Source organism: Danio aesculapii, chromosome 13 (genome assembly GCF_903798145.1).
Source record: "Danio aesculapii chromosome 13, fDanAes4.1, whole genome shotgun sequence".
NCBI lineage: Eukaryota > Metazoa > Chordata > Actinopteri > Cypriniformes > Danionidae > Danio > Danio aesculapii.
The window spans coordinates 24,731,144-24,756,797 of NC_079447.1; the positions used below are offsets into that span (position 1 = coordinate 24,731,144).

Consider the following 25,654-nt stretch of genomic DNA (forward strand, 5'->3'; position numbering starts at 1 on the left):
TGGAGGTCTGCATGAAAGGCATGTATTCTTGGCTGCGACACACAGTGCCTGCATGGCCTTCTATCACAGCACCCCTTCACCCTCCGTCAGGCCCTTTATGATTCAAACTCAAATGCCTTTCAGAAGTGTTTGACAGATGGGGCAGATTCAGCTAAAGATACATGTAGCAGATCAGAAAGGCTAAATGAGGAGCACAGTGCCGCAATTGATGCATGCTCTTTTTATTTTATTATTTTCTTTCCAAAACATGTTTTTTTTTTTTGCTTTTGCTTTAACAGAGAGATAAGGAAGTATATTGAAAGCATTAAGTAAATATGAAAATAGCATAATATATAAAGTCTATAAACTTAAATTTGCAAATGAATGCATTGATTAAATAATAATACAATACACTTTAATATATCGATTCAATAATTAATAATACAAATGTTTTATTATAATAATAATAATAACAATATATTTGTTTAGTTTTATATTCTGTTTAAAAATACTGTATATTTGCAACAAACCATTTAAGTTCATAAACTAATTCTAATGAGTACTGTGAACTTAATCCATTTAAGTAAACGAAGCAATTTGAGCACAGTAAAATTCAATAAATAAAGAGAACTCAAACCAACTGAGTACTGTAAAACCCAATAAGTTAAGGCAACTCAAACCGTTTAAGTTAAAAAACTAATCTATCTCAGTACTGTGAACTTACCCCATTTAAGTTGAAGTAATGAGATATTGAATTAACTCATTACCTTCAACATTATGTTCAAAACTCTTTTCAAATGAGTAGAATTAACTTTCTGTCAATTTTGAGTCAGCTACACTAATTTTTTTTATAAAGTTAACTGTTGGGTTCTACATTGTGTACATTTGCTATTTCTTGTTGTTTAAAGAAAAAATGTGTATCAAAACACTTACATTTCACATAAACACACTCTCTCGCTTTCACACCCTTCTGAAATTTTCTTCTTAAATGAGCATTTTTACCAAGCTGCTGTGTGTAGGTTTAGAAATTTTCACTTACTATTTTCATGGTCTTTAAAGAAGAATAACTCAACATAAAACATAGAAGGCTGAGAAAAAGGCTAATTTTCCACACTGTAAAACCCAACAGTCTACTTTATCAAATAAAATGAGTTTAGTTTACTCAATTGACTGAAAGTTAATTTTACTCATTTGAAAAGAGTTTTGAACTTAGTGTTGAAGGTAATGAGTTAATTAAATACCTCATTAATTCAACTTCAATGGATTTAGTTCACAGTACTCATATAGATTAGTTTTTTTTTTAACTGGTTCGTAGCAATCGGTTTCCTCAAACGATTTGAGTTGCCTTAACTTATTGGGTTTTACAGTACTCAGTTGGTTTGAGTTCTCTTTATGTATTGTGTTTTACTGTGCTCAAATTGCTTTGTTTAGTCAAATAGATTAAGTTCACAGTACTCGTTAGGATTAGTTTTTGAACTTAAATGGTTTGTTGCAATTGGTTTGAGTTACCTTAACCTTTTGGGTTTTATCGTGCATATAAATTTCAGACGGCACTTAGAGGTATATATGCAGACCAAACATATATATACACAGACATATATACAGTGCTCAGCATCAATAAGTACACCCCTTTTGAAAAGAAAATTTCTTATCATTTTCTCAGTGAATACAGACAATAATTTGTGGTGCATTTTATTAAACAGTTATGCCCACTAAGATATGAGTTTGGTCACCAAACATGTACAGAAATAGAAAGATAATACATTTAAATTCAAATGAGTTATTGAAAAGAAAAATTATAAACTACAAAAGTTTTTATTTTTATTTTTCTTGTTTATTACATTTTCATTTTATATTTCCCCCAACATATTAATTTGAGTGTGCAAATATTTGGGGTGTGATTTTTCTTTCTTTTTTTCTTAGATTTAAAATCTGGTAGATCTGTCTCATGAGATGTGTACTCATTTAGACTGATAGCTGTATATTTATAGACACACAAACATATTGTTTATTTATACACATCTGAATATAATAGGTAAATCATTATTTTAGTAGTTTCTGTTTATACGAATATCTGAATTATATATTCAATTCACCTTTATTCAATTCACCTTTATTTGTATAGCGCTTATACAATGTAGATTGTGTCAAAGCAGCTTCACATAAAAGGTCACAGTAAATTGGAACAGCGTAGTTCAGTTTGTAGTGTTTAAGTTCAGTTCAGTTTAGCGTGGTTTAATAATCACTACTGAGAGTCCAAATATTGAAGAGCAAATCCAACCATGCGCAGCTCTACAGATCCCGAACCATGCAAGCCAGTGGCGACAGCGAAGAGGGGGGAAAAAAAAAAAATATATATAAAATATATATATATATATGAATTATATATATATATATATATATATATATATATATATATATATATATATATATATATATATATATATATATATATATATATATACACACAAATGATTCAGAATTATCAGCCCCCCTTTGAATTTTTTTCTTTTTTCTTTTTTATTTCCTATATGATGTTTAACAGAGCAAGGACGTTTTCACAGTATGTCTGATAATATGTTTTCTTCTGGAGAAAGTCTTATTTGTTTTATTTGGGCTAGAATAAAAGCAGTTTTTAATTTTTTAAAAACCATTTTAAGGTCAAAATTATTAACACCTTTAAGCTATATATTTTTCGATAGTCTACAGAACAAACCATCGTTATACAATGACTTGCTTAATTACCCTAACCTGCCTAGTTAACCTAATTAAGCCTTTAAGTGGTTTAGAAGTATCTTATATAAAAATATCTAGTCAAATATTGAGCACTGTCATCACAGCAAAGATAAAATAAATTAGTTATTAGAAATGAGTTATTAAAACTATTATGTTTAGAAATGTGTTGAAAAAACCTCTCTGTTAAACAGAAACTGGGGAAAAAATAAACTGGGGGGCTAATAACTCTGACTTCAACTGAACACACACGCACGCACGCACGCACGCACGCACACACACACGTAGTAATTGAATTAGTATTACACATCAATTACACAAACTTTGTTGTTTCTTATATAATTAATTATATGTTTAAGATTATATTGTATTTATACATTATATGTCATATAAATAATACAGAAAGAATGAAAAGTGGACGGACAAACATAATTTTGTTGTGTGAAAAACTGCTGCCTGTGCTTTGAGTGTGGCAGAATAAAACGCAGTAGACGTGTTTGCCCAGCGTCCTTTAGATGGCACTATTGGTGTAGAATTACCTCAGAATCCTCTGCGATGTCGCTGCTGGTTGAAACCTCTTCTTCTCGGCTGTGTGATTAGCCTCTGTGACACTTGATACTTCAGCACAAGCTAATGCAGCTTGGGAAAGGCATCGTCCTGTAGGAAACAAGGGTCACCTGCACTGAATAGGAAGTCTTTGATTGCATTTAAGACCAGTGAACTTGGCCAAGCAAAACACGGTATGACTCTTAACTTCATCTCACGTTACTCTTCCAGTATGGTCCGTAAATAAAAAGGACAGTTGAGGATTATTGTGCAACTTAATAATGTGTAAAAATATCACCTAAACCTGCTACACTGAGAAAATTAATGTGTAGGATTTACCCTTACATAACTTACACTCGGAAACAGCAACAAAAAATAAATAAATTACAAATTGTTTCAAATAGACCGCAAGCAAAACATTATAATAGCAAACATAATCATTTATTATTATTTTATATTTTATAAGTCGTGTGTTGCAGACATCTTGGCCAGGTCACCCTTGTAAATGAGATCTTGATCTCAATGGGTTTTTTATCTGGTTAAATAAAGAAACATATATTGGATTTTATTTGAAAATTTCAATTAAGTTTCCAATTATCTGCATTTGTTAAATGTAATTCAATAATCTTAGTATCAAACAAGTAAACTTAATAAATATTTTCTAAAAATGTTTTGTTTTCTTTTTGAAATTTTTGGATTTACAATGAAACAAAATTCAGTCAGAAACAGTTCTTTTATGGTCACAGTTAGTTTACAGTTAGTAACTTAGCAAAAATGTAATAAGTAAAAGTGGTAAAATGTATTTACAATGAAACAGTCAGAAACTAATCCTTTATAGTTAGTTACAGTTGGAAAAAAACTGAAGTAATACAATGTTTTAAATGTACAATTTTAAATTAAAAGTCGGAAATTTTTAAAAATGTAATTCTATAATGTTTGTATATAAAAAATCACTTAAACCTGCTACACGGAGAAAAATAATGTGTGGAATTTAGCCTGAAATAACTTGCGTTCATATAAAATCAAATAATTTCATAGAAACGGCAAGCAACACATTTGATTATATGTGAAATTTTAAATTAAAAGTTTTAAATCTCCTGTATTTGTAAAATGTAATTCTATAATCTTTAGTGTAAAATAAGAAAAGTTGGTAAATATTTTAAAAAAATGTATCAAAATATTTACGATCAAAGAACAGTCAGAAACAGTTGATCTTACAATTAGTTTATAGTTAGTAGTAAAAATGTAAAAAGTAAATGTAGTAAAAAACATTTACTAAGTAATAACACAGCTAATCTATTATAGTTGTAGTTAGAAAAAGTTGAAGCAACACAATGAATTAAATGTATAATTTAAAAAATTAAAATTCTGAAATTTGGGGCATCACGGTGGTGTAGTGGGTAGCACAATCACCTCACAACAAGAAGGTTGCTGGTTCGAGCCCCGGCTGGGTGAGTGGCATTTCTGTGTGCAGTTTGGATGTTTTCCCCGTGTTCACGTGGGTTTCCTCCGGGTGCTCCGGTTTCCCGGTTCAAAGACATGCGGTGAATTGAATAAGCTATTTTGGCCATAGTGTATGAGTGTGAGAATGAGTGTGTATTGGTGTTTCCCAGTGTTGGGTTGCAGCTGGAAGGGCATCCAATGCGTAAAACATATGCTGGATTAGTTGGTGGTTCATTCCGCTGTGGCAACCCCTGATTAATAAAGAGACTGAGGCGAAAAGAAAATGAATGAATGAAGTCTGAAATTTGGTCTTTTTAAAAAAAATGCAATTCAGTATTTGTATAAACCAACTAAATGTGGTAAAAATATAGTATAATTCCCCTATTAACTGGAGTCAAAACAGGCCAGAGAAATATAAATGGAGAATGTGGACTTTTTGTTTATGCATCAACATTATATAAAACTTGATCAGAGATGAAAGACTGAAGACATGCTCTCTCTCCCACACTCTCCTCAAGTTTAAGGTAACATGACGGATACTGTTTCACCTGCTAAACACTTTGCTCTCTCGGCCAAATAGCTTGGCTTCCCAGCTTTTCTTCCAACATCTGCCGGGAGAATCACGGTGTAATTGAGGCTTTAAAAAGGCATGCCAGAAAGCTCACCAGATGCATCATTACAGTCTTCGGCCTGTCTTTTGAAAGCTAAATTTATGAAGCGGTCTTTTGCTCAGGTCTTTTTCAGCGGTTTGCACTCATTGCTCTGAATGATGTTGAGATGCTTGAGCATGTGTAATAGATGCTGTACAAACAAACAAAACAACCAGAGTCACGAATTAAAACAAATTATATCATAATGCTTTCAAAAATGCGATCCGCGGTTTTGAGTGCTCCTTGCCATCCAGATGTTTCTTCTGAGATCAAAGCAGGAATGTGCTCTGATGGTGTAAACCTATTTGTTGTGTAATACTGGTAGATAATGTAAACCCTAGTGCAGGAAAGTAGACCTTTTGTCCTCAAATTGCCAGTATGATTTTACAGTGATTTGTGCAGGTGCAAAGCGTGTAAAGTGGTTTTAATCCCACGTCTTTGTAATCATTGCCTTTTATGCACCAGCATTTACAGAACTGCGCTGCGTGCACGGACAAGCGTACAGATAAAGTGTAAATAGTCACGTTATGCCAGACGTGACACTGGTGGGTTTGCGGACAGTGTTTGTGTGTGTTCCTTTGTGTGCTGTAGGTTCCGAAAATGTAATCCTCAAATCCCCTTCCCATAAGGCGCCTCCAACTCCTCCTCATGTCCTCTGAACTCTGAAAGTCTTCATTACCTTTGTCAGAAACTCTAAGCTTGTGGCTCAACCACAGTTCCCTGAGGGTCTGCTGGTAATGACCTTGTGCATGATCGATCAATAGATAGATAGAAAAAAATGATTAGTATATGAATTGAAGAAATGAGGACAGAGTGATAAGACAGACAAAAAATTTAAACAACAGACAGATGGACAGATGTACAACAATAGAAAACACTGAATGATAGATAAATGAATTAAACAACTAGAAAAAGATAGAATCAGATAGAATTGAAAAATGTAAATTGAATGAAAGAGGAGTGAACAATGGACACACAGACAGAAAGATTGAACTGAACTGTGAAAAAAATTGAAATATTGAATGAATTAAAAAATCTGAAATAATTGAACAACCGATGAGGATGGAGGGATGGATAAAATAATTGAACTTAAAACAATCAGACAGATAAAATTGAAAAATTATTGAAAAATGCACAGACAGATGGACAAACAGAAAGATCCAAATTAATTGAACAACATGAGGATGGATGGACTGACAGGCAGACAGACAGACAAACGAAGGACAGATTGTCAAGAGCAGAAAAAACTGAATGATAAGTAAATTGAACAACAGACAGACGGACAAACAGAATGATAGATCTGAACAGATAGATAAAATTGAAAAATGGAAGAAACTGAATGGCATAACAATTGAACAATGCATGAACAGACAGACGGACAAACAGAAAGATCTGAATTAATTGAACAACTTGACAAACTTGACAAGGATGGACAAACAGACAGACAGATGAAGGATGGATTGTCAGCAACAGAAAACACTGAATGATAGACAAATGAATTGAGCAACTGAAAACAATCAGATAGAATTGAAAAATGGAAGAAATTGAATGAAATAACAATTGAACATTGCACAAACAGACAGAAAGATAGAACTGAACTGTGAAAAAATAGAATTACTGAATGAATTTAAAAATCAGAATTAATTGAACAACTGATGAGGATGGACAGATGAATAGATAAATTAATTGAACAAATAAAACCAATCAGAAATAACATTGAAAAATGGAGGGAATTACACAGACAGAAGGACAAACAGAAGGATCTAAATTAATTGAACAATATATGATGACAGATGGTCAGATAGAGACAGATAGACAGATAGACAGATAGATAGACAGATAGATAGATAGATAGATAGATAGATAGATAGATAGATAGATAGATAGATAGATAGATAGATAGATAGATAGATAGATAGATAGATAGATAGATAGATAGATAGATAGATAGTCAACAGAAAACACATGATAGATACATGAACTGAAAATTTGAATGATAGAAAAAAATTGATCAGTATATGAACGGAACAAAATGTTGACAGTGATGCACAGAAAGAAAAATTGAACAACAGACAGACAGATTCTAAACAATAAAATACACTGAATGATAGATAAATTAGTTGAACAACTGAAAACAGATTTAGACAGACAGATATAATGATTGATGATACATGGATAGATGGATAGAAAGATAGAACTGTTAAAAATAGGATTATTGAATGAATTTGATGACAAGGGATGGATGGACTGACCAACAAACACACAGACAGACAACTGAACAATGAAAATGTGATATATAAATGAGAATTAAACAAACAAAAAAACAGAAAAACAGTTAATTGAACAACCAATGACAGACAGATAGATAACAGACAGATGTGAAGGGAGGAGTGCCAAAAATAAACATATAAATACTGTGTTATAGCAAATCTCTAGTTCTGCATGCTTTTACAGAAGCCGCACAGTGTAAAATTCACTGCCTTCATTTTAAGAATATCCACAGTGTCATCCCCAATATGAGTGAGTGCCCATTTCCTGCTGAGCTCCAAACCTATGGATTATTATTTATTAAACTGACCACGTCTTTGTGTCCCAGGAGGCCATATTTCCTGCATGATTGTACAATATCTGCACGGAGGCGTAGGCATTCCTTTTATCTTCAGTGACAAAATCAGCTAATGGATTGTCCCACATTGCATATGATCTAATTTATTCCGTGATTGACCATAAATCACACCAAGCCTAATACGAGCCCCACCTTTTAAGATTCACATTGAGCATCAATGGTGCATTATCAGGGGTTATTAAACACTTCTCAGAAGTTTACATACAAAAAATGGCAAACATTTTTATGTTAGATGTGTTAGTTTGCTCAGAAATTAAAATACTGTCATCGTTTATTCACAATCCTCATACAAGTTATGACAAGGCTTAAGATTTGGAATATATCATGAGTTTATGGACTCGTTTTATGATACTCTTATGCTTTTAATGTCTTTTTGAAGCTTGATGATGGGCCAATTCCTTTTTAATTATAAGAATTTTTTCGTAAAAATATCACGAAGGTGAATGAATAAATGACACTTTTATTATTATTGTTACCTTGCATTAACTTTTTATGCAAACAGTTGGTGAGGCTAAAAATAATAAAGAAAAAAAAACTGATGTAAAGTGTCATCTTGCTGACAACATAGTTTTGACATGTCTCCATAACTTCAAGATACGCCTTTAACGTACTACAAGTTATGCCCCTAAGGCCCCTTCACTGGTGTCGTTGTCCTGTGGCTGCCGTCGCATCTTTCAAATGGATGCTGCACACTGGTGGTGGTGTGGAAAGACTACTCACCCTCATGATTGTGAAACGCTTTGCATGTATGGCCATACACGATAAATGTGCTGCATAAATACACATTACATTAGATTACAATTCTGCCTAAAATATATCTTTAATATATGCTAAATATTTGTTGTAAGGAAAAAATTATGCTGATTAAAAATAAAAAAAGTTAACAACAAAATGTATTATAAAACTCCTTTTTTTGCCATATGGGCTTTTATCAAGTATGTGTGATGGATTTTATTTGTTGTTCTTTGACACTTCTGAGATCTTTAGAATAACATGGCTTTATTCCTACGAGTTATCAAAGAGGAATCCCAAAGCAAAAGAGACCTGCTTGAAGTGTGATGGGGCAACACCTTTGCATTGTCATCCTGTGACTGTGCCAAATCCAAGAGGGCTTTAACATCAGACACATGAGGTATTTGTTTTGGGATGGAATGGATTAACCATGTCAGCGCAGGCCTCCACTAGCTCTGGATGCTAATGCTTTCAGCTACTCCTGCTTTGAGGACTAGGGAAAGAAGGAGTGTGTGGCTCTTCTTTGGTTAATGTGTTTCTCTCCCTCTGTCTTTGCAGATGTCTGCTCCTGCACAGACCCGGTAGCCACCCATAGCTTTTAAAGCCTAGCCTTTGACCTCAAATTTCACACTTTACGTTGTATAACAGTGGTCGAAAACACTTAAAGGGTCACCAAATGTCTTCCATGCCTTTTTGGGAAGAGTAGAGAAATTCTTAAAACACATGTAACAGAAACAGTTATGATTTTCAGCTTTTAGGGGCGCACACAAATATAGAGATTTGGAAAACGATTAAATGTCACTTATTGTCTATTACAGCTTATTAAAAATAGGATGTGGTTGAGGTCAGTGATTTTATAAATTTATCCACCTTATGTAACTGATAACTACCAATAATAGTGAAGAGACTGGCGAATATGTGATCTGTCTGTTCTATGTTTTCTATGTCTTTTCTATACTGTAGTCAAGTGTCAGAATGGTGACGTGAGCATTTGATCATACTAAAACTGATGTATGGAAAACTGTCAACAGTTTGACACATGAGTTGATAACTTTTACGGATGTTGCATAGAAGCAATTTAAAGGCTTAACAAATTAAGATATTTCATTTTACATTTTTTTCTGCACACAAAAGTATTCTCATAGCTTCACAATATTCTGATTGAACGTTTTTTGGTACCTTTCCGAACATGTTGGGACCACTGCTGTCCCTGGAGGACGAGGGAGCTCTCAGATTTCTACCCAAATATTTTAATTTGTGCTCTGAATGAATGTCTTGTGGTTTGGCATGACATGAGTTAGTATTGACTGAATTTTCTTATTTGGTGGACTTGGACTATGCCTTTAAATACACTTTCCATTCAAGGATTCTGATTCCTTGTCAAAAGAAAATGACATCCCATTTGTAAACAACTAGTAACAGCCTACTAGCGACTACAAGTGATATGCACACTTACCAGCTGCTTTGCTTGGTAGACCTTGCTAGTACTCTTGTTTGACCCACTTTTGCCTTAGTTCTTTGCAAAAAAGATTCAAGGTGCTGGGAACATGATAGCATGTTGCAGTTGTCCTAATGCATCCTAAATGTGCTCTATTGGATTGAGATCTGGTGACTGTGGAGGCTGATTAGTGAACTCACTGTCATTTTTGAGAAGCCAGTTTACGATGATCCAAGCTTTGCCACATGGTTTGTTAACCTAAGACAATTAAATGAAGCTCAGTTTGTATTAAGGAGCCCAAAGCGTGGCAAGAAAACATCCCACATTATTACATCTGCAGCAGCAACCTAAACCTAAATGGGTTTACACTATTATTTTAGCTATATGTTAAATTCCCTTGTTTTTTCTCCTCTAAAGACTCTTACAAAAATTGAAACGTTGCTATAGAAACAGAAACTCCTCAGACAATGCAATTTTTCTCTCTCCAATATTCTACTGTTGAATTTTGGTTAGCCCATGCTAACTCTAGCCTCGATTTGCTGTTCTCAGCTGTCAGGTTTGGATCCCTGATCTTCTGCTGCTGTATCTCATCTGCTTCAAGGTTTAATGTGTTGTGTTGATATTTTCTATCTGTTTTTTTAAACCCTAGAGATCAGCAGTTTCTTCTGTAACGCTCAGAGAAGCCCATCTGGCTGATAAATATTTACAAACACTTCCCTTCCAAAATGTTAATTGTTATCACTTAGGAAACTGGTTTTGTGTCCGAATAAAATTAGATAATGTCAGATTTTGATTAACATGGCCAATTATGATAATAGTTGATCATGGGATAATTATTTTACATGTGAGCAAGCTATTACTGGAGTGTCATGAAATCTACACAAACAGCAACCAACCAAGAAACTTAAAGCACGCCTCGACTAGCTAAGAAAACCAAAAAAAGACAATGCACACCGGAAACAAAATAAAACAGATTTAATTGGCTCTTTGTTGGAAAAATATACTCTGAGTTACAATATATCTATTATCATATGTGCTGTGATTTAGCATAAATCCCCTCAGCGGGTGTTGGCAGCTCTGAGCAGTGTTTGTTTTAGACATCCCAGAGGTCGCTGGCAATGTGTTAAGTCCGTTAAGACTTGGGCCACAGAAGGTCATGAACCCTGCTCGCTCTCAGGAGCCTGTGACAGGAAATATCCACTAGGCCACAACTGTACTGTTAGCTGCGCAGATTATCCAAAAGGCAAGATGCCCACTTCCCTGTCTGAGAGCTGAGACCAGCACTGAAGGCTTGGAGGAGACAAAGAACAAGCCTAAAAGTTTCAATTAACCTTACTGCATGGTTATTTCCAGGACTGGGAGCCTGCAGTTCTGAAGTCCAGTGAATACAGGACGGAGGCCAAGGCGGCGTATAGGTGGGTGGTGTTGAAGCACAGGCTGTACACTGGGCTGCTGGTGGTGGGTGCCAACTGGAACATCTGTCAAACGGATATGATGAATTTACTATGGTGATCTAAAATACCAATTAAAGTGCTGAGGCATGCTCAAGGTTACCTGTAAACAGCGAGTTTGCCTTTTGTCCCAAAGACGCACCACACCGTAGTACGATGAGCCACTGGCAATCATGTGATTCTTGTCTGTCTTTATACAGTAGAGGGCGCTGTCATGAGGCTCCTCCCACTCCATAACACACTTCCTGATAGAAAGTACAAATTATGAAAAAAATTGTGAAATATGCAGAGGAGAGATTTAGCTGTATAATACAGCAATAATGCATTAAAAGTCACTTTTGTGAAATTTCTGCCATGAAACTATGCTCGCGCAGGCTGATAAGTCACCTAATCTGCTACTGCATCATTAACTACATGGTGCAGGAGATTGGTATCTGTCACCTCTGCAGCCAATGAGCTTGCTCCTCATCAGTTTAAATGCTCCGCGTCATTTTACGCTGTCAAACTGCGACGTGTTTTCAGAGACCCTCCTCCACTCCCGCTCCACCTGTGTTTAGATCTGCTATCTGTTACATATATATTATGTTTGCAGCAGCAGCTATACTGGCAATAGCAGGTCTCGGTACTTGCTCTGCCATAATAATCAAAGCAGCAGCAGCAGCGTAGCATATCTGTACCACCAAGACCAAATACATCAACATTGCCATTTACATATTCATTACCACACTAAATCCTGTTGAGTGTTCATGAAAGAAAAAGTAAAGCGATGTTCCCATTTTGCTCATTTTGATTACATAATTTGATACTAAATGGTTTACTTGCATTGATTCATCTAGATGTTAATAAAATACAATAACTGGGAAATTTAATAAATACTATAAATAATTCTCGTTAACTTCCGGCCGCAAATGTATCCGATCTAGCAACAACCGTTTATTCATAAGGTTAGTGCCTAGTTTAAGTATTTATAATTATGGAGATACAGTGCGTCGGCATCGGCCTGTCATATTGAGCAGAGCAAAGATGGTTGACGTTCCGTCACAAGATGGCAACAGAGACCGCATAATAAGCCTTTAGAGAAAAAAAACTGCGTAATTTCTAACTACAGCTGATCAAATCATAATAAAACAGGTAAGCAACTTTCTATGTAGATATCTTTCTTTTGTATGTAGCGTAGTGTAGTGTACTTATACCACAGTCTGGTAGTGTTTGCTTTGCTTTGGCTTTTTCAGGGTTAAATATTGTGATCTCCTGATTGTAGCAGAGAAATACTGGGAAATGTCTCTAGACTGATGGCATTTCATGCTATAAAGCCTTAAAAAATCTTAAAATGTGTGAAAGATCACCTGTTTTGTCATCGCTTTAGACATTATGCTAGAGAATCATTCAAATACTAGCTCTAAAGTGACGTTGGTGAATTAATAACGGCTTCTGCTGTTCTAACGTCAGCTGCAGATGGGAAGGAATGGCGGAAGAAAGTAGTTCCTCATACAATAGGATTTTGAGACTCTCCTTGTTTGATTTTCTTTTTTATATACACGATTATTCTGTCAAACTGTTGTATAAACGCAATACCACACAAGTAGCAGTGCGATATGGCTGTATATCGGCACTGGTGGGACACAACACATGCCTCCCACCAGTGCCGATATACAGCCATATTACACTGCTACGAGTGTGATATTGTTCATATACATATATCACGTTATATATATCACATTATATATATATATATATATATATATATATATATATATATATAATATTTACATAATATATACATAATATATATATATATAAAGTCACACAAATTTTGAATAACACAAGACAAGTACTTTAAAAAAAAATTGGGATGACATAATTTCCCTTCTTAATTATAGCTTGTACTATTATGATGCACATCACAAAAATATCCACTAAATCAAATGACCAACTGAATTAAATAAACACCACACTGCTCTGCATATTTGGACACATTGTGAGATACAGAAGTCCACAGTTCTTCCACAACTCCAGCCATTGTCACGCTATATTAGAGCAGTCCTAACACAGAGGGCCAAAGCCACCATGGCTAACTCTCCCTGCGCGGCTTAAGGGCGAGTGTCTTATTTGCGCTGGCAGGCCACAAGGGTGAAACCTCATCCCTTGTTTACGGAAAGGGGCTTTCTTGTTTTAGAGCAGGTCGTGAAAAAAAAAAAAGGGAAGGACAGGGCAAGTGTCTGCGCGTGTGCTGAGCCAATAGAGATCAATTCTCCATTAATGGTGTGCTGAATAAATCATGGAGAGGGAGTGTGGCAGACAGCGGGGCAGCAGGAGCTTGTGGAAGATGTCTGGATTGCATCTTGCTGTGCTGCACATGTGTACACACATACACACACATTCTGGGACAAAACGTTAAACATGGCCTCATGGGTCATTCCTCTAATGCTGTACAATTTCATCATATGCGATTTAATCCACAAAATGTGCACATTGGAAATCAATTTAAAAGGAAGATCTTTGTATATATAGTATATATTAGTATATACATAATTAGTACCTGAGAATGTTAATATATCCCCTATAAAATTACCCATCTAAAATAAAGTGTACTCAAAATTAGGAATTATTCTAATGTGTTTGTTATGTTTATAAGTGAAAACATAACTTTATATTTTTAAGTGAAAATAGGCTGAATTTAAATAGTTTAGGTTCCTCATTTTGAAAATATTTGTATAATTTCAGCCATGACCCCTTAATTTGAAACGTAGTAAATATAAAAACATAAATATAAAAACGTAGTTATTAATAATTGTAGTTTAAAATGACCTTTTACTCACTCGGTATGTTTCCATCCAAAAATACGAATTAACTTTCTGCACAAAACTGGAATATTGCATAAAAGACAATAAAAGGCGGATAAAGCAACGTTTCCAAGCAAAAGAGAAAAAAACTGTCACTTTCTGATTAACTGGCGCCCAATATCAACAGTAAAAATGGAACTTGTTGCAGTAGGAGAAGCTGCGTGAATCTTTTCCTTATTTAATAAATGACTTGTGCCACAGAAGACGATGCCAACACGCAATGAATGCGTGGTGTCGTTTGAAGGCGTCAGACACGGAGCACAGACGCTCTAGACAGTTAGAGGAATTTAATAATATAATAACACTAATACTGAAATGGTTAAGGTGTTTTAGAATGACCAAAACAACATTTCAGTTTTTTTACAATGTGCTCAGCCAGCTGGTTTATCCATTTGCACACATTTTTATCATCACATGATCTCTTATAACCAAATCACATGACTTTTTTAATGCACATACTGGAATTTGTTCGTTAAGTGTTTCCATCGTTGTTCATGTGCATCTTTTCTTATCAAATAAAAAGTTTTCTCTACGCATGTTTTTTTATGCGCATTTTCAAATTTATGCGCATCTTGCCATTTTCATCAACCAATTTTTTTATACGCATATCCAAAATTTGCATAAAAATAGGTAGATGGAAGCTTAGTTATTGATGTCTTCTTTTTGTAAAGTTTGTTTCTGATGTTTTCATATGTGGCAGGAAAATATAAGGGAAAGTATAATAGTGTCTCAGTTATCGATTTTATGAACGAAATGTTGTGTTACTTGCTTTGTTTCATTTTGAAACATTCCTCCATTGTATAAATGTACACAAATCAGTAGGACAGGAAGACTGTAGATAATTTAAATAAAAAATGTAAATTAATCCTGTAATTAAAGCTAATTCTCAATCACTTAGCGTAGTATAAATCTTTTACTTTTCATTATATAAATAATGAAGTTTGAATTAATATTATTATGGATTTTCTTATTAAATTTAAAGAAAACTTTTTAAACCATTTTTCTTTTCAATGCTTGTGGTCAAACTCATGGTGGTCGTCTGGCATTTCTAACCCCTCATATATGCAACAGCAAGTTTTCCAAGACACTGAGCAATCTAATTCAAATGAAGAGGCGACACACATCCACCTTAATTATTTGCAATGAACCTCAAAATCTGTTTCACACACTTGCCCATCACGTACAGTTTACTCTACAAGGGAATTACAGTGCCCTCTTTTTATAGACGATGATGACTTTTAAATGACTAACTTTTTTTTAAATGACGCTTTGAATCAAGACGTAGCACATATTGAGTCCTGACTGGTCTTACTGTGAATTATTGATATCTTAAGAGGGGACATTTGCCCCTCCCCAAACTCTCCAGGGCCCTCTTTCAATCACCTCTGATTTGTGTTACTTGACTGCCCCATATGCGATTGTGAGGGTCCCCCCTCCTCAAAGCCCTACATAGAGCCCCAGTCCACCCCACAAGCAGCCCGCTGATCCCCAGCACCCGCCCTGTTGCCCTGGAGACTTGCCGCGCCACATCAATATGGCCACCAACCGGCGTGGACTTGGGTGGGTGATAGTCCCGTCGCAAGAGCCTTTCTCGACGAGGGGGTCCTTTTCAATCTCTCAGAGGAACAATTGTATCCACAGACCCAAGAGGAGGCTCAAGTCCAGCTTCTTTTTTATCTAAACGGTACTCTATGCACAGGAGGGCTTATTAGATTAACAGAGAACACTAATCTTCCTCACAAGCTCTCCAAGACGTACCAGCTAACTTTATTAGTCTCCACAGACAAGGCCAAATCTGCTGACAGTGCAGGTCAATGTAAGCGCAAAGCCTAATTCAACTTGGACCATGACAGAGAGGTGCCAGAGGTTCCCAGAACAAGTACCTGGAGCAGACGCGCAGATCCCAGTAGCGGATGAAGGTGTCGTATCCGCAGGTGAGAAGCTGGAAGGGAGATTCATAGATGATGTCCAACACACCTGCACCTCTGCGGAACTCCGTACCAAGACACGACACCAGGTGACACCTGAGAGAAAGATGTGAGAGAAGAAGACTGCAGATTATACCTTGTTAAACCTCATTGAGAAAGATTACCACACATTAATAAACCACAGACAATGACAAGGGAAAATTACGCAAACTCATGCCAGAGTGGAGTGGACAAGTGAGGTCACCTGCGTCTTGTCTGAGTATTGGTTTTTATCAAAGCAATTCAGTGACTAGCGGACTCATAAAACAGGTCATGTTTACTTGTTGTTGAGATTGGAACGTCTCCCAGTCTTTCCCCACATCTTGGAGTCAATAAAGATCTGGTTTCAAACCAAACGCCTTCATTTGCTCGCTTAATCTCTTATTACCGTTAAATCCCACTATACTTTCCAACATCCATGGACCACACAAAAGCTAAATTAAGTCTTAGGACGAGGAGATAAAAAGTAAACACCTTTCTGACTTTGAATGGGCTGCTAAATCAGCTTAGTTTGGCCATAAGGTAAATTCCCAGATACGCAAGTAAACCAAGAGGAGTGGAAGAAAAGAGATGGAGGGCAGAAAAAGGGGGGTGCTGGGACTAGCACCACGCCCCATTGATCACAGACTCAACGGGTCCGAGGCGCCCTCCGCCCCCACCCGCGCCGCAGAGGCCAGATTATTGTAGAATCACAATTTCTTTGTTGCCATTTAATTCCCTCCATGACCGTGACTGTGTGTGACTTGTGGACCTTTGATACCTGGTCCCTAGCAACCATTTATGGGAGTCCAATGGCCATAGCGACCACCCCCCACGTTCGAGGTCTCCTGTGAGCTTGTTCACCGAGGGCAGACTGGTAATCCCCAACCTTCGCTCTGGGGGAGACGAGGGGGGTCTTTCTAAGGCACAGTCTCTTTAAGAGATAGTCCTGCAGAACCAAAGGCCAGGACCCTGGTGGGCCTAAAGACAAACTCTCTTGTAGCCCCTCGGGCATCTGCATACCCATCATTTACCCCTTGCTGCTAAAATAACATGCTGGCAACAACTTGAACTGATGGCAGCGCTGAACAATAGGAACAATCAATTAAATGATCCAAAACATTTGTTTGCAAAACATGCAATTTGCATCAGATATTTCTTTTTTAAGTGCTTTAGGAAATTGTGTAAACTCAGGAGAGAGAGAGAGAGAGAGAGAGAGAGAGAGAGAGAGAGAGAGAGAGAGAGAGCGAGCGAGAGAGAGCCTCCGACGTCTGCTGGGGACTCTGCAAATGTCAAAGCGTGAAGTGAGAAAAACAAGCATCGTAAAAGAAGTCCTCACATCTGTGCTCTGATTTTAAAGCCAGTAATAGCCCTGTTCCAAGTACAACAGCAAACACCCAGGATTCTTAAATTGTTAGGTCACAGGTTTTTTTTTATGCGTCCCATGTTTTTTCTCCCGTTTTAGAGAGACCTGTGAAGATTACAGGATGGAGGATAACCATATAATCTTTTAAATTACTGCATCTGCATGGCAGGCGAGCTTGTTCTTCCAGCGTCTGATCTGTTTGGGAACATTGCGGTGAGACTGTCCCTTTTCCAAACGTCATCTGATCACAACTGGTTCGACGAGACCCTTTGATCGAGTGGATAAAAGTTAGAGGGCTGCTAAAGAAAAATTGATCTTCAATTTAAACCCCGAGTGATGGCACATGTTTTATTAAGGTCAGTAGGTGAAATGGACAGATTAATTAAGACATGAGTGCGACTGTCCCAGTGGAGTAATACATATACAGTGCGTCCACCAGCAGTCCCTCTCTACGTGCGTTCAACGGTTGCCACAGAAAGGTGGTTTGCCTTCTCCTTCTTTAAGCAAGCAAAACTAGAAATTATGTAACAATAAGTGAGGCCCTATGGTGGCTTTTTTCACAGCTCTTGCCGAAGGAGATGTCTAATGTTCAGACATGTGGAAGCGGAGAGGTCACTAACAGACATGTAGGGGGCAACTGTGCGTATTTGCAATCTGCTAAAGTGATCACATGAACAATGTAGCCACCAAATACAGACAGACAAAATAGAGGGAAAAAGCTTTATTTTCCACATCCTTTTAAAGCGCTCCTCAAAGAGCAACTGACCTCAACTTAATCCTCTTTGACCCCTCGATGTGTTTAAGCTGAAGCAATAACAGCACTCAGTACGTGCAAAATGTATCCAAACAAACAAAGACAAACCATTTATATTTCACTCACTTCATTAGAAAATAGTAGAGATAAAAGCATATTAAATGACATATACAATAAATTTAATACATTTGAAATAATTATAAACTTATTATAAATACAAAAATACAGATTATATATATATATTTATATGCAAACAAATATTAATTAGATTCTTTCAAATAAGATTAGATTCTTTTCATTCTCTTTAAAGTGAAATAACGGGACATAAACAGAGGAGGCTGAGAAAAATGATTATTTTAGAAGAAAATTTCAGACGGCACTTGATCATGTGATTGGAAATCGGGCCCGATCACATGGTTTCAGACTGTTGGTCTCAGACGTTACCTCCCGATCAGGACTCGAATATATATGTATATATACAGTATATATTTTCATTATTTTTAAACGCATCTATAGTTATGCGGTGGCACAGAGTTAGACCTCTTTCTTGACTTCACACAAAAACAGCAATGTGTGCAGCATGACATCACTTTTACTATTGGTTAAGTGCCAGCTAAGCAGAACATGGAAGCGGTCTGAAGGTATCATAAAATTGATGACGACAACATTGCAACAGCAAACTGTGAGATATGTAAACTTTGGATTGCCTGCCGGATATTTTAAGCTGAGGTGCTGTTTGTTTTTATATTAGATTTTTATATATTTACTGTTGCTCTAAAGTCTAAAAGTGAAGAATTTACTTTATTTACTATGTTCAAGCTACCTCACAGAAGCGCTCTGTTTGTTATTGAATTTTACCAAACAGTTGTTGAATGTTAAAATAAGGTGAATTAAATAAAAAAATAAGGAACATCCTAAATTTGTTTCTTCACTCTTCTTTATTCTTTTTGTATATATTATAGAAGTATCGGATCGGGTTTCGGTATCGGTAGAGACTCAAAATCAAATGACTCGAGGGCAAAAAAAAGCTGATCGGGACATCCCTAGTTTTTGCATCTGATCTTTTCATATATAGATATAGATTCTAATACATAATATATATTTTAAAAGAGCTTAAGCATGAGAGACTCAAAAAATAAATAAAATAAATCAAGATTAATAATTTAAACTAATAATAAAAAAATGTCTACTAAATATATTAAATTATAATGATTTAAAAGGTAATTCATTAATTCAAATAACTAAACAAAAAAAAAGCTGATGTATTTATATTTATATATATATTACACTTACATTTTAAAAATCTATTTAGAAACACATTTAAATTTGCACACATATTAAACTGGAAGATATAAAAAATGTTTTATTGTATATTTGTAATATTCTGAAATTGCTGTTTCGTCCAAAAATATTTTGTAGACAGTTAAATCTTAATATCTGAAAAGCTAAAGAGAGTTGCAAATAAAACTGCTCCCTTTTTATGTTCATATGATTGTTGGGGACTTTCTAAATCTCTATTCTGCACTATGAAAATGGCATGTGTTCGTAATTAGCCATGAGTTATGGTCTCAGGGCCATCAAGAAAAATGGTGGGTCTGGCCTCCTCAACAGTCCCTGTGTCTCTGTTTGACCATTTGGGCCACACACACACACACTTTATGAAAGGGAACTTTAATGAATTGATGGATTTTGTAAAAGGGCAATGGCGAGGACATTTCTTTGGGTGTTAGATCCACAGGAAAAGGTCAGTTTGAGCTAACGCTCTTGTAAGGTTAAGTGTAGAGGGTAAACTGGCACAGGGAAGCTATGGGAAACAGCCAGTGCCCTGAAAGGATGTGAGACAGGTACATAAAGAGCCCTGCTGAGGTTTTCAGGCCCTAAAACAAACAGAAATCGCATTGCGCCGTCTGCATGTCAGCCAATTTAGCCCACAGTCGAAATAACCACCAGCAAAGAGGAAAGAAAATAAAAGAATGCCGTGGAAAGGGACAATGGAGACTTTTAAATGTCACACGCGTTCTCTTAAAAACAATGAGATTGCAATTTGTATAACACAGCTCTTGGTAGGATCCAGGCATTTAACCCCTTTTCTTTGACAGAAAAAATGTCAAGAATTTGTGGCCAATTGTGGGATTCTTTGATGGCAAGAGCCCCATGAAAAGTTAGGGGTCCTTTTAAAGCACCACTTGTGTGTCCAGGCTGACTCAGGCTGATCATAGACTTTTTCACTTTAGAAGAAGAGAAAGACATTAAAGAACAAATTGAATTGCTGTGTTAAGGGCGAAGTCAGAAAAACTGAAGTTCCTCGTTCTTTATAAAGGAAGTTAAATTAACAACTTATTGTCTGCAAAAAACCCCCCCAAAAAAACGTTTCACATCATCTATCAAATTTAAAGCATTCACCAGATATATATTTATTATTATTGATAATATGAATATTAGAAAATGGATAAGATAATGGACCATCTGCATACTGTATACAAGAATAAACATTTATACTGCAATTGTTGCTTATTTAGTATCATAATTTGAAATATTGTAAATCTTATCTGAAAAACAGGGGTGCAATTTTGCTCTGACAGGTGAGGTAGATAAAAACAGTGTTGGGTAAAATGTTATATGTGGAAAGGTTATGCAGTTGCAAGTAGAAAATCTTCATTTTAATTTCAACAATTTTAATAATTCATTAATTTTCCTTCGGCTCTGTCTCTATTTGATAGGTCAAATAGAACCGCCAACGATCCCAGCATATGGTTTATGCAGCAGATGCCTTTCCAGCTGCAACCCATTACTGGGAAACACCCATACTCAATCATAAACTACGGCCAGTTTTATTCATTCGTTTTCTTTTCGGCTTAGTCCCTTTTTTATTCAGCAATCGCCACAGCGAAAATCAACCGCCAATATATTCAGCATATGTTTTACACAGTGGATGCCCTTCCAGCTGCAACCCAGCACTGGGAAAAACCTATACACTTTTGAATTCACTCCCACTCACAGTCCACATGTCTTTGGACTGTGGGGGAAACCGGAGCACCCGGAGGAAACCCACGCCAACACGGGGAGAACATGCAAACTCCACAATAAAATGCCAACTGGCCCCATGACCAATTGACCTAATAAACAATTTTCAAGATATTGTGTATTTATTTAATGCATCCACATATTCTCTTATGTTAGTTAAATTGACACATTTAGAGGTTCAGTTGTGTCTACATATGTATAATAGTAATGTTATAAGACTATATTACTTCTGTGAAGAGAAATTTGTAAAAGGATCATTAATAAATGTTTAATAAAAATGTTTAATTAAAAGTTCAATAATGGAAAAATCTCCTATTAAAAAACTACACTGCCCATAACCTCTAACTACAAAAATCATTTTGGCCACAAATATAGGAACATCTGTGTTGTTTCTTTTTACTTTTCCTTCAGTTTCAAAACGATGTGTTTTAAACACTTTATTCTAGAAATACATAAACAAGCACATTACATATTCAAAATATTGAGTCTTGCACTTACTTCATTAACACCATTAACTTGACTGCTTAAAAGGAGCCTTGGATATCAAGACATGAAGGACAATGTGACATAAGTAATTTATCTGACCGTCTGAAATGTGTAATATCATTATTACTTAGTTTTTTTTTTTTAAATCTACATCCAATCATTTTTGACATGCAAAGCAGCCTGTTTATTTACAATCATTATTAAACAATCTTTTGCCAATGTAATATTACTTTTATTTGAAAAAAAAAGTGTAGATAATAAATGCTGGTGCATTACACAAGAATGTTGCTATGGTAACCACTGCAATTACTTCAAGACTGAGATTTGTTCTGTATATGAAAACAATTTTCTTTTAGGGAATTCGCTCCTGTTTTTAAATGTTGTTGTCACTCCTGAAACTTCAGTGTGCACGTGGCTAATAATACTTGTTTTGGTGTCTGGGGCTCGTCTGTCTTGAGAATGATCATTATCAAGTGTCTTTTTCAGGTGCTTGATTTAAAAGACACAACAGAAAACACCATGCTAGTAATGTTCTGACTAAACAGTAGCAGAATCTCAGCGTCCCTCATCCTCAAGCTATTTCCCTCATAGTGCTGTAATGAGTTGATGCAGCCGGTCAGCTGCTGCTCTGAGACATGAGGGTCTGAGTGATGTTGGCCTGTGCAAGTTCTCTCCATTATTTTTCCACCCAGTCAATAGGCCCTGCTGAAAATACACCTCCCCCTAAACTTTCAAAAACATTATATAAAAATGTCAGCAGCTTTTGCTAGTTGCGTGTAAAGTCTTGATACATTTTTTTTTAAAAACATCAGGACTTCTCATCTTCTTGGGTGATCTAAAGATACACTCCACTCAGTCATATAAACTACATTTGATTAGTTGTAAAACTGCGGGAGGCTAATTTTCTTAACTTTTAACAAATCTGAAATGAGCATTGGATTAAAACTCAAATATATTCATAATTGTTATTTTCTATTGTCATTATCAGAAGACAATATTTTTACTTTATTTCCTATTTTATAAAACACTGGAATGCATGTGGGATTCCTCATTCCCAATATGTCTGGCACTGTAATTTGCAATGTTGGCATTTCAATTTAAGAATGTTTCTATAGGTCTAGTTTAATTTTTTTAAAGTATTTATTTACACACACTAATTCATAGGTAGGGCCAGACAGAATCTGCAGACGTGTTTTGCTATTTCTGCATCAGAATTTTGTAAAAAAATCTGAATTTATACAAAAGGATTTTGGGAGTATTGTAACTAAAAAACTTAATTTATTAAAAAAAAAAAAAAAAAAAAAAAAAAAAAAAAAAATATATATATATATATATATATATATATATATATATATATATATATATATTTAACTTGTATTTAATGTTTACAATGCAAATCCATGAATTTTGTAAACAAGCAAAGCTCTAATATAATGTATCAATTAAAAGACAGAAAATATTACTTTACAAACTGTATTGTAAATAAATCAAATGAACATTTTCATATTTCACGCAACGATGGGCTAAAAATCTGTGGAAATCTGCAGATTTCTGTTGACCTGGAGCTACAGAATTTTTTTAATTACTGAATCTATATTACTGAATCTATATGATTTATACAAAAAAGGTTTTCTCACTTCGTATTTTTCTCTTGTGTCTAATCCAGATATCTAAATTTCAAAAACAAGATTATTTTACTTAGCCCACTGGCAGTTTATTTTTCCTGTTTTAAGGAAAAACTCTTAATTTTGACCTAATTCTTCTGAAGTTAAAAACAAAACAATATTTTACTTGATCTAAGACTTTTTAGATATTTAGACTAAAAACGAGAGAAAGCAAAGTAAGAAAAGCATTGTGATTATACTGTTAGACTCCATGGAAAACCATCAAATAGTGCTATATAAACCATCTTGTGAAACTGTATTCATAACGCAAAATTTATCGCAAAAAAAAAACATTATATAATCGCAATATCACTAGTATATTTCCATTCAAAAGTTTAATAATTAAATACCTTTCTTCAGTAAGGATGTGCTAAATTGGACAAAAGTGACAAAAGCAATGTATCTGGTTCACATGTTAAAAACAAACAAAAAACAAAACAGATTTCTCTCATGGCTTCTCAATCCTCCAATTTTTCCAAACCTGTTTGAGTTCTATCTTCTGGAAAACACAAAAGAAGATATACTAATGTTAAAACTGTAATGTTGAGAAAAACAGCCGTTGACTTCCCAAGTTTTTTTTTCCTACTATGGATGCTTGGATTTTTTCCCACATTTTCCCAATATCTTTTATTGTCTTCAGCAGACTAAAAAAACCCCATAAAGGATTAGAACCACTTGAGTGTGAGTAAATGGTGAGGACATTTTAATTGCGATGTTATTATATTCTCTGTAATAAATGAACATTAAAAAATGATCTCTGATAGATCGTGACAATGATGACTGAAATCATTCTGATATGCTGAATAAATGCATTCTTGGTGAGCACAAACAGTCCTTCCAAAAAAAAAAAAAAAATGAAATAAAAAAAACTTAAACTACCAATCTTGCCTCAGAAAGACTAAGGGCTCTATTTTAACGATCTAGGCGCAAAGTCTAAAGCGCATGGCCACATTTTAAGAATGGAAAAATACATTCTGCGGCCCGGCGCATGCTTATTCTCTTAATGAGTTATGGGTGTGTTTTGAGCATATGTGAATCCAACCAATCAGAGTCTCATCTCACATTCCCTTTAAGAGTCAGTTGTGTCATGCCATGACACATTTGCTATTTACATGGCAGACTTTGTAAAGGGAAAAACTGAATGCTTTACTAGCGAGAAAACAGTTGAACATCATCTGCAGCATAAGGATAAGGGACGAGCCTCCTCCATTCAGCCTTTACTTTCTCTTTACTTTTACTCTTTACTCCTTAAGGAATAAGGAAATGGTGTTGTATGCACTCCACTGAGGATATCCATTAGCCTACATATTTAATTTAGTTTAAGCACAAAGACTTGTTCCAAAACTATTTCTAAATTCAGTTCTAATATCCAGCAAATAAATAAATGAACAATAATAAAGTGTGGTCACAAAACTATAATTATGATATAGTTATATCCAAACACACGTCCTATTCTTATTCCCTGATGCATTCTGATGCATACGTCTCCAAATCTCGACAGGTGGACAAATCTAAACTTGTTTTTATTAAAACAAATATAAATATGCATATAATAAATAAAACTGCTAATAATAATAACATTACACAAACGCAAATTGTCATGAATGAACTGAAAAAAGACATTGAGGCATGAAGGCAGCATGGAGGCAGTGATTTTTATAGTTATGCATAGAAAATACTAATTTTTGTAACATTTTATTCCTTAATTTTTTTTATATGTAAAGACATTTGTGTGTTGCTGTACATCCTGTGTGTACCTTAGACCTGCTTTTAGGTGGTCAATGGCGCAGTCTATTTCAGTGCTTCAAAATAGCAACGTGCCAACAATGCGCCTTAACATACCTCTATTTTAGACCGGTACGCCCATGAGTCCACAAAGCGGCGCAAATGGATTTGCTATTTAAACAACGTGGTGCAAAACGTGAAAATTAGAGTTGCGCTGGTCTGAAAATAATAACAAATCGCGCCAAAGA

General features: G+C 35.4%; 1 protein-coding gene across 1 annotated transcript in view; it reads right to left on the reverse strand.

Moving 5' to 3' along the window:
* Nucleotides 1-11,106: 11,106 nt before the first annotated feature.
* fbxw4 (F-box and WD repeat domain containing 4) overlaps nucleotides 11,107-25,654 on the reverse strand; it is a 50,762-nt gene continuing 36,214 nt past the window's right edge. Inside the window, exons 7-9 of the mRNA XM_056471350.1 lie at nucleotides 16,325-16,465; nucleotides 11,702-11,843; nucleotides 11,107-11,625 (exon numbers count right to left, since the gene is read on the reverse strand). Coding sequence (XP_056327325.1) covers nucleotides 11,491-11,625; nucleotides 11,702-11,843; nucleotides 16,325-16,465 — 418 coding nt within the window. The 3' untranslated portion in view covers nucleotides 11,107-11,490. The remainder of the gene's footprint in view (nucleotides 11,626-11,701; nucleotides 11,844-16,324; nucleotides 16,466-25,654) is intronic.